The 11,088-nt window shown below is 51.6% G+C and overlaps 1 protein-coding gene across 6 annotated transcripts; it reads right to left on the bottom strand.

Moving 5' to 3' along the window:
* Positions 1-138: 138 nt before the first annotated feature.
* On the bottom strand, positions 139-8,750 carry BABAM1 (BRISC and BRCA1 A complex member 1). Of its 6 annotated transcripts, none has more exons than XM_036302674.1 (10): positions 8,607-8,750; positions 8,104-8,209; positions 7,359-7,700; positions 6,534-6,592; positions 5,791-5,911; positions 5,605-5,683; positions 3,975-3,999; positions 2,433-2,562; positions 2,183-2,269; positions 139-807 (listed from the first exon to the last, which is right to left on the bottom strand). In XM_036302674.1, exons 3-10 carry the CDS (start codon positions 7,647-7,649, stop codon positions 685-687), a joined length of 915 nt encoding a protein of 304 aa, XP_036158567.1. In that variant the 5' UTR covers positions 7,650-7,700; positions 8,104-8,209; positions 8,607-8,750; the 3' UTR covers positions 139-684. The 6 variants fall into 6 exon arrangements, with proteins under 6 accessions (XP_036158567.1, XP_036158562.1, XP_036158563.1 ...); XM_036302669.1 differs by lacking the exon at positions 139-807 and adding an exon at positions 1,024-1,485; XM_036302670.1 differs by lacking the exon at positions 139-807 and adding an exon at positions 1,024-1,485 and having other exon boundaries at positions 7,359-7,695.
* Positions 8,751-11,088: the final 2,338 nt, after the last annotated feature.

The raw sequence follows: 11,088 nt of genomic DNA, 5'->3' as shown, positions 1-11,088 counted from the left end.
CCAGGCCTGAACAATCTGAACATCCCAGAGCTCTGGCCCATGACCCAGGCAAGGCCAGCAGGAGGGGGGTTGGGCAGTGGTCACAACTGTCAACCAATCGTCATGGTGCCAAGTCAATGCCAACAGAAATCCCCAATGTAGGGTGCAGTGAAAGAAGATACTTTATTCAGAGCAAACACCTCAAAATAGAACAACACAGCCCTCTGGCAAATTGTTTCAGCTCCAGCCAAGGAATCAGTCTTTGGTGGAAAAGGAACAAGCATTGCCCAGCCATAATGGAACTTACATAGGGAAGCCCCAGCCCCTGACCCTTAATTAGCCTGTTCTCATGCAAATTAGTACCCCAAACCATCAGTTTGATTGGCCCAAAAAGCACTAAGGAGTGGAGCCATTCTGATTCATCAAAGATGCTAACAGAGCTAAGAACCAGGAGGTCACAGTTCAATTCTCCATCAAGGCATATGCCTGGGTTGTGGGCTCGATCCCCAGTGTGGGGCATGCAGGAGGCAGCCAATTAGTGATTCTCATCATTGATGTTTCTATTTCTCCCTCTCTGAAATCAATAAAAAAATATATATTTATATATTTTTTAAAGATGCTAACAGAGACTATAGTTCCTCAGCTCCGATTGGACAAAGAGGTTATCTCCATCCTGTTGGTTGAAATATGATTCCAGGAATTCCTTTATATGAATTGGCTCACCCAACAGAATACAATGCTGGCAGGCAGGCATTTCAGTGCAGAAGGCAGGTAGTTCTTCTCTCTGAAGCTGGGTTTGTGTGAGAGGCAAAGGTTCCTGGGCTTCTTCTGTTTTTTAACATGAGACCAATTAGCCCCCAGGAGCCCCTTTTGGTAGGTATTTTTCCGCCCCCCGGCAATGTCTGAACAGCTGGATGTAGGCAAGCCTGAAGCTGCACCTCGGCTTATACGCCAGAACCAAGCAATTCCCCTTGCTGTTCATTGGGTGGGTTTTCTGTCACCTTCAACCAAGATCCTAATTAACACAAGGCGACTGGTGTGGACCTCAGTTAGAGATTTCTCAGGTTTTATTTTGGTGACAAAAATCACACAGGGAAGAACACATTACAATTGGCAAACTGGGGACTGAAATATGGACTGGGAATCGTGGGTGTCCACAGTCCTGGGTTGCTTCCTGGAATAACGGGTTTCCTTCCAGGGCTCTGAAGTAACCAAGTGCTTCCTTGAAGTCCCCCAGGGGTCCCAGAACCAGCACTCTAGGCAAAGGGTTTCATGGTACCAGGTTGGACGCACAGGGAAGGTTCAGACAGTGGCCTCAACCTCAGTGGCTTCCTCCTCCTCCTCCAGCAGGCTGTAGGAGGCATGGCTCTGGCAGGGCCGTTGCAACGGGTGAGCCAGCAGCTTAGCCATACAGTTGTGCAGCTCCAGGGCTGGCCCGGCCAGTGCCACCTCATACTTGTAGCTGGTGCCCTTGGTATCCAGGCTGCCCATGAAGGCAAACATGTCCTGTGGGGCCAGGGAGGGGCTCTTCAAGCAAGGGCTCCCTGCCAGGCCTTCCTTGCCCTGGGAGGGTTTCCCAGAGGAGGCACCAGGGGTAGGTTCTGAAGGGTGAAGAGTCTTCCAGGCAGAAAACATTCCTGCCTTCAGCAAACACTCCCTGCTCCCCGCCCCGTGTTAGGGACACCAACAGGTCTCAGCCTTGGAGCCTCCAGACTGGAGTCAGTTGGAGGCTCCAAGGGGGGCTAGTGAACTACCCCCCCACCCCCGTCCCCATGCTGATCTTCCTTGAGGGGCAGGGAAGGCTTCCCTCAGTAGACACTTTTGGTTTAAATATTGAGGTATGAGTAGGAGCTGGCCTCAACCCACCCTGTTCAGCTGGGTAAACTGAGGCTCAGAGAGGTAAGTGGACTACTTAAAGCCCCACAGCTAGTTCAGGGCTGGGAGGTGAATGACCAGCAGAGTCTGGGTAGGCAGGGAGGGAAGGGTGCTCCAAGAAGAGGGCACAGCCAAGGCAAAAGCAGGGAGAGAGAAGCTGGCCCCTGTCCCAACAGGCCCCCTGAGCTCCCAGCAGACCACGTGGAAATGGTTGTCAAATGACCGAATGACCAGGAGCCAGAAGTTGGGATCCCTGAGACCCAGGGTAGATGGGTTCTAAGACGTCCCATCTACACCCACCTGCCGCCCACACCTGCCACGGCCTCACCTTCCAGCTCATCTCCTCCTCCTTCTCGTCGGTGCCATTGTGGATGTAAACAACATCAAAGAAGAAATATGGGCACTGGAACATTTTCTGCAGGTGAAGAACGCCAGCCTTTGAGACTCAGTCACCCTGCGCCCCATGACAATTCCCCAGCGTCTGCCTCAGACTCTGGGAGCCTGCCAGCAGGTGCCCCAGTCCTGTGTTCAGGAAATCCCTCCTAGTGTCTCACCACCCTCTCCCAGGCCTCAGTCACCTTCATGGGCTCAGTCAGGGAGAACTGGGGCTGGCAGGGTGGACGGCTGTAGACAAGGATGGTACGGACCACATATGGGGGTGGGATCGTCTGCACATTCTCCGTGACTGGCAGCTCCGTCTTCTGTTGACTGCACAGTAAGGGGACAGATGAGAACAACTCTGGGGGTCCCTCCCTTTATCACCTTTGGAGAGCCAGCTCCTTGCTGGGCATGCAGAGGCCCCCCTGTCCCCTCCCCAGTTTACTGCTGTCTTTAAGCCTTCCCACATGCAGTTCTCTCTGCCCAGAGCACCTCCCCAGCCTTACCCTCTGCCTGACCTCTTCTGTTTTGCTAAACCCAAAGCTGAGGCCTGCTCCGCCCACCCTGAGTGTCCCCTATCATATGGAGTTGGCCCTGCCCCACCAGGCCAGGAACTCTTAGGAAGGGACTTAATTTTTTATCTAAATCAAGACACATTTCCCTACTTGGCCACAACTGGATCTCATGAGCAGATGGCACTAGGCAGAGGGCAAGGTCCTTCCTATGTAAAAAGCAAATCTGGTCCTTCACAGGAAAAAAGCCAACTTCCTCATAGAAAAACCGGTAAAGGGGACAAATAGACAAATCACTACAGGAATGCCAAACGGCTTTAAAATGAATGAAAAAAAGGCTCAAAGAAAAGCACTATCACACAAGCAGAGCCTTCAGCAGCATGATCAGTCCTGGTGCCAGGGGAAATAAATGGTTAATTTCTGAGGCAGTACTTTGGCAATGTCTAGCAAAATAATCCCCCCTTAATCAAGTATGTCCTCTACTGTGAATTTACCTCATGGGTTCACTTGCAAAATTTGCTGAGATGTTTGTACCAAGTTAATTAAAGGCAACACAAGCTCTGTGCCCAGCATCAGGGGTTGGTGAAACTGGAGATTAGAATAGTAGGGCCCACAAACTAAGAATGGGTTTATATTTTTAAATACCTGGAGGGGGGAAAATCAAATTAATATTTCATGACATGTGGAAATGACATGAAATTCAGTGCTTATCAATAAAATCTTATTGACACACTAGAGGCCGTGCACCGGTGGGGTCCCTTGACCTGGCCTGTGGGGATCAGGCCGAAACCGGCTCTCCGACATCCCCCAACAGGTTCCGGATTGCGAGGGCGGGTCTCGGATGACACATCCCAGAACTGGGCTGCTTCCTCTCTGGTTCAGGGTGCATCACCCGAGAACCACAGCTGCCAAGTCACGCAGCTCAGCAGCTCCTGCGTTAAGAGTCTGCCCCCTGGTGGTCAGTGTGCATTATAGCTACTGGCCTGTCCACCAGTTGCTTAGGCTTTTATATAGAGAGATGGCCACGCCCACTGTGTCCATAGAGTTTGTGGTTGCCTTTGGATTCCTAAGGCAGAGTCAGTTGTTATGATCTGCAAAGCCAAACACATTTACTATCTGGCTTTTTATAGGAAGAGCATGCAGCCTCCTGGGCTAAAACAATGGTGTGGAGGGCCATGGGCCACCATAGGACTAATACAGAGGGTGAGATACGGGGAAGGAAGGACTTACATGAGGCTGAAGAGACCTTCCATATCTGGTGGGATGCTAAGAACACAGGCGGCAGAGCACAGGTGGGAAGGGTGCATGACTTCCCTCATCCTGATGCCAAAGGACCCCAGGTGCCTCAGAATCTGGGGCCAGGTCCCTCTGTGCAGGAAACCTGTGTGTGATCGCAGCCCCATGGCCTGAGCCTGTTTCCCTCAGCAGAGATCACAGACGAGGGGGCTGACATCGGATGCCCGAAGACCATTGGTGATTCAAAATTCCCCTTTCTCTCAGGCCAGGGCCACACTCCTTACGAAGAGCTACGGGTGTTCCTGTTCCCTTCCTCCCAACTCTCACACGTTTTCTAACTCACAGGGATGATATTTTATCTAAGTTTTGAGCTGCATGTGAGCCTTTCATGTTCAAATTAGCATAAAATGTGATGTAGTGCCCTAGCTGGTTTGGCTTAGTGGACAGAGTGACGGCCTACAGACTGAAGGTCCCGGGTTCGGTTCCAGTCAAGGCACATGCCCAGGTTGCAGGCTCAATCCCCAGTAGGGGGCATGCAGGAGGCAGCCAATCAATGATTCTCTCTCATCATTGATGTTTCTACCTCTCTCCCTTTCCCTTCCTCTCTGAAATCAATAAAAACATGTATTTTTTAAAAAATGTGATATAGTGGTGACTGTGACTTTTCAGTCACATATTGGCATTTTTTGAGCAAATGGCACCAAATGTATCATTGGCCCTGCATGGAGTGCTCCCCCTGTGGGCACAGTTTTGACATCCAGAGTCCAAATCAGCTGCTTTTGCTTCTGTGTTACGACTTTACCTCAACAGGGACCCATGGGGTAAGAGGTAGCCTGCCTCCCATTTTACAGATGAAGAAACTGAGAGCCTGGGGAGCTTTGAGGTTTTGCTTCCTGGCAATGTCATCAGTTTGGCTCAAATAAACTCTTTTCTTGTTAATCCTCACCCGAGGATATTTTTCCATTGATTTTAGAGAGAGTGGAAGAGAGAGGGAGACAGAGAGAAACATCAGTGTGAGAGAAACACATTGATTGGTTGCCTCCTGCACTTGCCGTGACCAGGGCCCCGCCGGGGAGGAGCCTGCAACCAAGGTACTCGCCCTTGACTGGAATCAAACCCAGGACCCCTTGGTCTACAGGCTGATGCTCTATCCACTGAGCCAAACTGGCTAGGGCTCTCTTTCTTTTTAAAAACCTCACCCAAGAAGTGAGGATATTTTTGATTTTAGAGAGTGGAAGGGAGGGGGGATGAGGAGGGGGGTGGGTGGGGAGAAAAACATTGACGTGCCACAGACACATCGATTGGTTGCTTCCCATGTGTGCCCTGACCAGGGGTGGGGATCGGAACTGCAACCCAGGTACATGCTCTTGACTGGAATCTAACCCACAACCCTCTAGTGTGCAGGCCGACACTCTAACCACTGAGCACACTGGGCAAGGCTCGAAAGAAACTGAAAGCCAGAGAGGTGACTGGCCCAAGCCTGCTGCAGCAGAGCTGAGATCTGGACCTGATCCAATGTAAGCTGGCTCCCTCCAAGCTCAGGCTTCCTGGGTTCTGGGTACAAGACAGGCCAGCCTCCCACGCCGCCCCCTGCCCCCTGAGGTGCCTCTGCCTGGAAGGATACTGAAGTTGGAGCAGGAGGCCGTCTCTAGGTCGTAGAGGCAGCTGCAGAGCTCACGGGGGTCGGAGGTCAGTCCAGACAGCTGTGGGGAAACACAGTCCTCAGCAAAGTGCTCTCTGCCCCCAGGCAGTCCCAGAGCACCCAGCCTCATCCCTACCCCCAGGGGACCCCAGGGTGCCCCAGCCTCACCCAGGCGGTGTCATCGTTCACCACCACCAGTGCAAACTCATGGCTTTTGTCAATCTTGTGTTTTGTCCGCACAAACATCTCAATCATCTTCTGGGAGACATTGAGAGCGTTGGTTTTGGAGCTGGAGAGGGACAGAGAACGAGGGGGGTGTTAAGGAGAGCCAGGCCTGGGGGCGAGGCATATCCCCTCACCTGTGCATCCTGGGGAACCTTCCACCAGCCCTACAAGGAGGCCCTGGCCCACGTCACAGTGTGTGGGGGGGGACATGCTTGTCTTCAGTATCTCCCAGAGCGTCTCAGACCCTCTCCAGGCTCAACCCCACAGAGCCCTGCCTGCTCAGGGCAAGGGCTTTGGGGTCAGCTAAGCATGAGTCTGAATTCTTGCTCCACCTACTTGCTATGGTCTTAGGCAAGTTACTTTGCTTCTCTGAGTTTCCAAGTCACTGCTATGACATTGATTTTAGAGAGTGGAAGGGAGTGGGGAGGAGGGGAGAGAGAGGAGGGAGAAAAACACTGATGTGCCACAGACACATTGACTGGTTGCTTGATACCTCTCACATGCTTGGAACAGAGCCTGAGGGGCCACCGCTGTACCATTACCAGTTACTGTCGCTATGCTCTGATACCGCCAGGCCCTGAGACAGACCGCAATGGTGTGAGTCTGAGGGAGAGAGCCCTGTGTTTTTCAGGCTGGGCCCCTCCAAGTTGTAGCTACACATTCAAGCCCTCAAATGTCCCTCTCACCCGTTGAATGACTCCAATTTTGGCAGTGACATTTCCTCCGACAGGTCCAGGCAGATGATCTGCAATGAAGGTGGAGGGTGGTGAAGGCACTGTGACTGGCCGCCCCTGGTGCCTGGATGTTAACACCAGCCCCCACAGGCCTGGCCCTCTTTAAGCAGACCCGTCTGAAAGGTGGTAAGAAGACCCCCAGTTCCCAGCCAAGCTATCCACTGTGGAAGTGGGTGGCTCAGGGGAAAGAGCGCTGGACTAGGAGTCCAGGTTAATAAGTGAGTAAGCAAACAAGAGAATACATGACACAGAAACAAGGAAATAAGGGTATAGTGGGTTGAACTGTGGCCCCCAGAAGATGTTTGCCTAGAACCTCAGATGTGACTTTACTTAGAATTAGAGACCTTGATGATGTAATTAAAATAAAGAAATTGAAAGAAGATCATCTGATCCGGTGACAAGTATTCTTATGACAGACAGGAGAGGAGACACAAAGACAGAGAGGGGAGGGCCATGGGAAAACATACAGAGATGGGAGTGATCAGCCACAGCCAAGGATGCCTGGAGCCCCCCAAAGCTGAACGAGTAAGGAAAGACCCTCCCCTAGAGCCTCCGGAGAAAATGGGGTCCCTGCCACCATCTTGATTTCAGGCTTCTGGTTTCCAGGACTGTCACGAGAATAAATTTGTTTTTTCAGCCCCCAGCTCACTATAATTTGTTGCGGCAGCCCCAGGAAACTAATACAAAAGGGCTGTTTGCAGAGTAAATCCCAAAAGGCGAGAATGTCAGCCCAAGGTTCCCCAAAGCCTCAGAGCTTACGGCCAAATTCCCACTTACCACCTTCTCTGGACAGTTGACCCTTGGTGTCCGCACCTGGACCTCAGGGGCTGGTGGGGGCACCTGCCAGGGCTTGGGGCCAGCTCCCAGAGCGTTCGAGGTCCCATCATCCGCACTGGCCGCCTCGCCCTCACCCTCACTTCGGCTTCCCACACTGGTCTGGGCCCCCAGTGCCCGGTCCTCAGCCCCCTCAGGGTTGGAGCGTGTACGGGGCCTTGGCTCCACTGACTGCTCTTCCTCCTCCTCCTCCTCTTCTTCCTCGGTGGGGCTGCTGGGCTCTGCCATCTCCATGGCTCCTGAGTGGCTGGATGAAGCAGGGATGGGGGAAGCCAGAATTCTGCCCTTAGGAATTTCAGAAACATGTGGTTACCCAGAAGGATAGGGCACTTGCTGCTTACCGACGATGAGTCACTTCTCTCAGGGCCTCAGTTTCCTCATCTGTAGAATGGGTGCCTTTACACTTATCAGCCAAGCATCCACTCTAACTTAAGGTAACAGCCTCCATGCTCACTTCTATAGTGAAAACAACTACAAAGCCAGTGAACACAACGGGCTACTGTGAATGGCTCAGGAATGGGGACATGGCCCAATACAGGCCAGCGAGGGGCAGCTCTGAGACTTACAACGCTGCCATTAGGGGAGAGGGGCTCCTTGGAGTTGCAGAGCTTGGGAGCTACAAGGAGAGAGTTGCTAGGAGCCTCGTTAGCCTCCAAGAGAGGAAAGAGCCGGCCGGAGTGATGCTCACCCAGAGAACAGCGGGCAGAGTTCTGAGCACCTGGAGCCAGTCTATACGCCACTAATTCCCCTTTCTTGCTTCAGATAGATTGAGTTGGGTTTTCTGTAACCTGCAACTGAAAATGTCTTGGTAAATAAAGGAATCATAACCTCTGGGATTCTCCCCCGTGGACGCTGGGCTGCCGAGGGGGTGTCTGTACATGGGGGTGTCTGCAGAAGCGAGGGGCGGGGATCTGGGTGCCACAGGTCCCTTTGAGGAAAGACAGGACGCCAGTGGGACAGCCTGCCTGTCTGGGCAATGGGCGCGGGCTGCCCGGGATGGTCTCCGAGCGCCCCGCAGCCCCGCAACCTCCAAGGAACTAGCTGTACAAGAGGGGTGGAGGCTAGGCTGCGGGAGAAACCAGAGCTGGGAACGGAAGCTTCCAAGGAGGCAGGGGGCTAGGTCCCGAGGGCGACGGGAGCGACGCCTCGAGGGACGAGCCCCACACGCTTTCAACACCCGCCTCTGCTCACCGTAGCCTCAGCCTCCCTCCGACTGGGCTGCCGACTCGCTAGGAAGCCGCCATCTTCGCAGCCGGACGTGGTGCGGCGCGGCCGCGGCGCCTCCTGGGAAATGTAGTCCGGCGGCCCGCGGGGCGCGTGGAACGGTGACCTGGCCCAGGCTGAAGAGTCTCGGAAGCTGATAGGCTGGTGCTTCGCTAGGGGTGAGGTTTGGTAGGTGGCGAAGGGATACGTAGGGCGGGATCTTGAATCTGATTGGGTAAAAGCTAAATGAGGCGGAGTTTTTATTTCGGCGGAATCAGACTACGCTGTTCGGCCGTTCTAGGCATAGGCTGGGATGAGCCGAGGACAGTGGGCTTTCGTGGCCCAGGCTCAGCGGGATGGAGAGGGCCTAGCTGCAGTGTAAAAGGCTGCGTGGGACAGGATTGGGCGGAATTTATTTATTTATTTGGGGGGCGGGATTTAGAACAGGCGCGGCTGATGTGTGGGCGAAGGGCGGGTTTTTGCGGCCTGAGGTGGGCGTGGCGCAGGCCCAAGGCCCCTCCCAATTACTTAATGCTTATTTTATATATATTTGCAAAAATAAAAAATACTGCCCTAACGGTTTGGCTCAGTGGATGGAGCGTCAGCCTGCGGACTCAAGGGTCCCAGGTTTGATTCCGGTCAAGGGCATGTACCTTGGTTGCAGGCACATCCCCAGTAGGGTGTGTGCAGGAGGCAGCTGATCAATATTTCTCTCTCATCGGTGTTTCTAACTCTCTATCCCTCTCCCTTCCTCTCTGTAAAAAAATCAATAAAATATATTTAAAGAAAAAAATACTAAGAAGGCTGACTTGTGGTGAACACACAATACAATATAGAGATGATGTGTTATAGAATTGTACACCTGAAACCTATATAATTTTATTAACCAACGTGATTCCAATAAGTTCAATTTAAAAAAATTAAAAAATAAGCCGGAACTATTTCAAACCACCCTTCCTTTTCCGTGCACACTTCTTCCCTTATCCCCAAAACTATTTAAAATCTACTCTGACTTTTCTGCAAAGGGTTTGCCACCAGAACACAGGTGTCAGGAAAGCCATGGCTAAATGTAAGCCAACATGGGAAAGGAAAAGACTCACATCAGCATCATTATCGTTGGACACGCAGATTCTGGCAAGTCTACCACTACTGGTCATCTGATCTACAAATGTGGTGGGATGGGCAAAAGAAATACCAAACATGTGAGGAAGCTACTGAGATGGGAAAGGGCCCCTTCAAGTATGCCTGGGTCTTGGCTAAATAAACTAAAAGCTGAACCTGAGTGTGGTATCACCATTGACACCTCCCTGTGAAAATTGAGACCAGTTAGTATTATGTGACCATCATTGATGCCCCAGGACACGGAGACTTTATAAAAAACATAATTACATGCCCCAGCCGGTTTGGCTCAGTGGATAGAGCATCAGCCTGTGGATCGAAAGGTCCCGGATTTGATTCTGCTCAAGGGCCCATGCCCGGGTTGTTGCTCGATCCCCAGTAGGGGGCATGCAGGAGGCATCATTGACATTTCTTATCTTCCCTCTCCCTTCCTCTCTGAAATAAATAAAAATATATATATATATATTTTTTAATATATTTTATTGATTTTTTACAGAGAGGAAGGGAGAGAGATAAGAGAGTCAGAAACATCGATCAGCTGCCCCCTGCACATCCCCCACCGGGGACGCGCCCGCAACCCAGGCACATGCCCTTGGCCGGAATCGAACCCGGGACCCCCCAGTCCACAGGCCGACGCTCTATCCACTGAGCCGAACCGGTTTCGGCATAAAAATATGTATTTAAAAAAACATGGCCCTAACCGGTTTGGCTCAGTGGATAGAGCGTCGGCCTGCGGACTGAAGGGTCCCAGGTTCAATCCTGGTCCAGGGCATGTACCCTGGTTGCGGGCACATCCCCGGTAGGGGTTGTGCAGGAGGCAGCTGATCAATGTTTCTCTCTCATCAATCTTTCTAATGCTCTATCCCTCTCCCTCTCTGTAAAAAATCAATAAAATATATGTTAAAAATAAATAAATAAATAAATAAATAAATAAATAAATAAATAAATAAATAAATAAAACATGATTACAGGCACATCTCAGGCTGACTATGCTGTTCTGATTATTGCTGCTGGTGTTAGTGAATTTTAAGCTGATAACTCCACGAATGGGCAAACCTGTGAGCATGCCCTTCTGGCTTACACATTGGATGTGAAACAAGTAATTGTTGGTGTTAACAAAATGGATTCCACTGAGCCATCCTACAGCCAGAAGAGATACAAGGAAATAGCAAATGAAGTGAGCACCTACATTAAGAAAATTAGCTACAACCCTGAACCTGTAGCCGTGGTACCAATTTCTGGTTGGAATGGTGACAACATGCTGGAGCCAGGTACTGACATGCCTTGGTTCAAGGGCTGGAAAGTCACCGGTAAAGATGGCAACACCAGGGGAATCGTGCTTGAAGCTGCA

This window comes from Myotis myotis, unplaced genomic scaffold (genome assembly GCF_014108235.1).
Source record: "Myotis myotis isolate mMyoMyo1 unplaced genomic scaffold, mMyoMyo1.p scaffold_m19_p_32, whole genome shotgun sequence".
Classification (NCBI taxonomy): domain Eukaryota; kingdom Metazoa; phylum Chordata; class Mammalia; order Chiroptera; family Vespertilionidae; genus Myotis; species Myotis myotis.
The sequence above is the reverse complement of the archived record's forward strand: the minus strand, read 5'-3'. Positions and strand labels throughout refer to the sequence as shown.

Coding starts and splice junctions, on each gene's coding strand:
- BABAM1 (XM_036302669.1), bottom strand. CDS start 7,649: ATGGAGATGGCAGAGCCCAGCAGCCCCACCGAGGAAGAAGAGGAGGAG. Junction 5,912..6,533: donor AAATTGGAGTCATTCAACGG/GTGAGAGGGACA, acceptor GTCCCTCTCCAG/CTCCAAAACCAACGCTCTCA. Junction 2,270..2,432: donor CCCTGACTGAGCCCATGAAG/GTGACTGAGGCC, acceptor CTTCACCTGCAG/AAAATGTTCCAGTGCCCATA.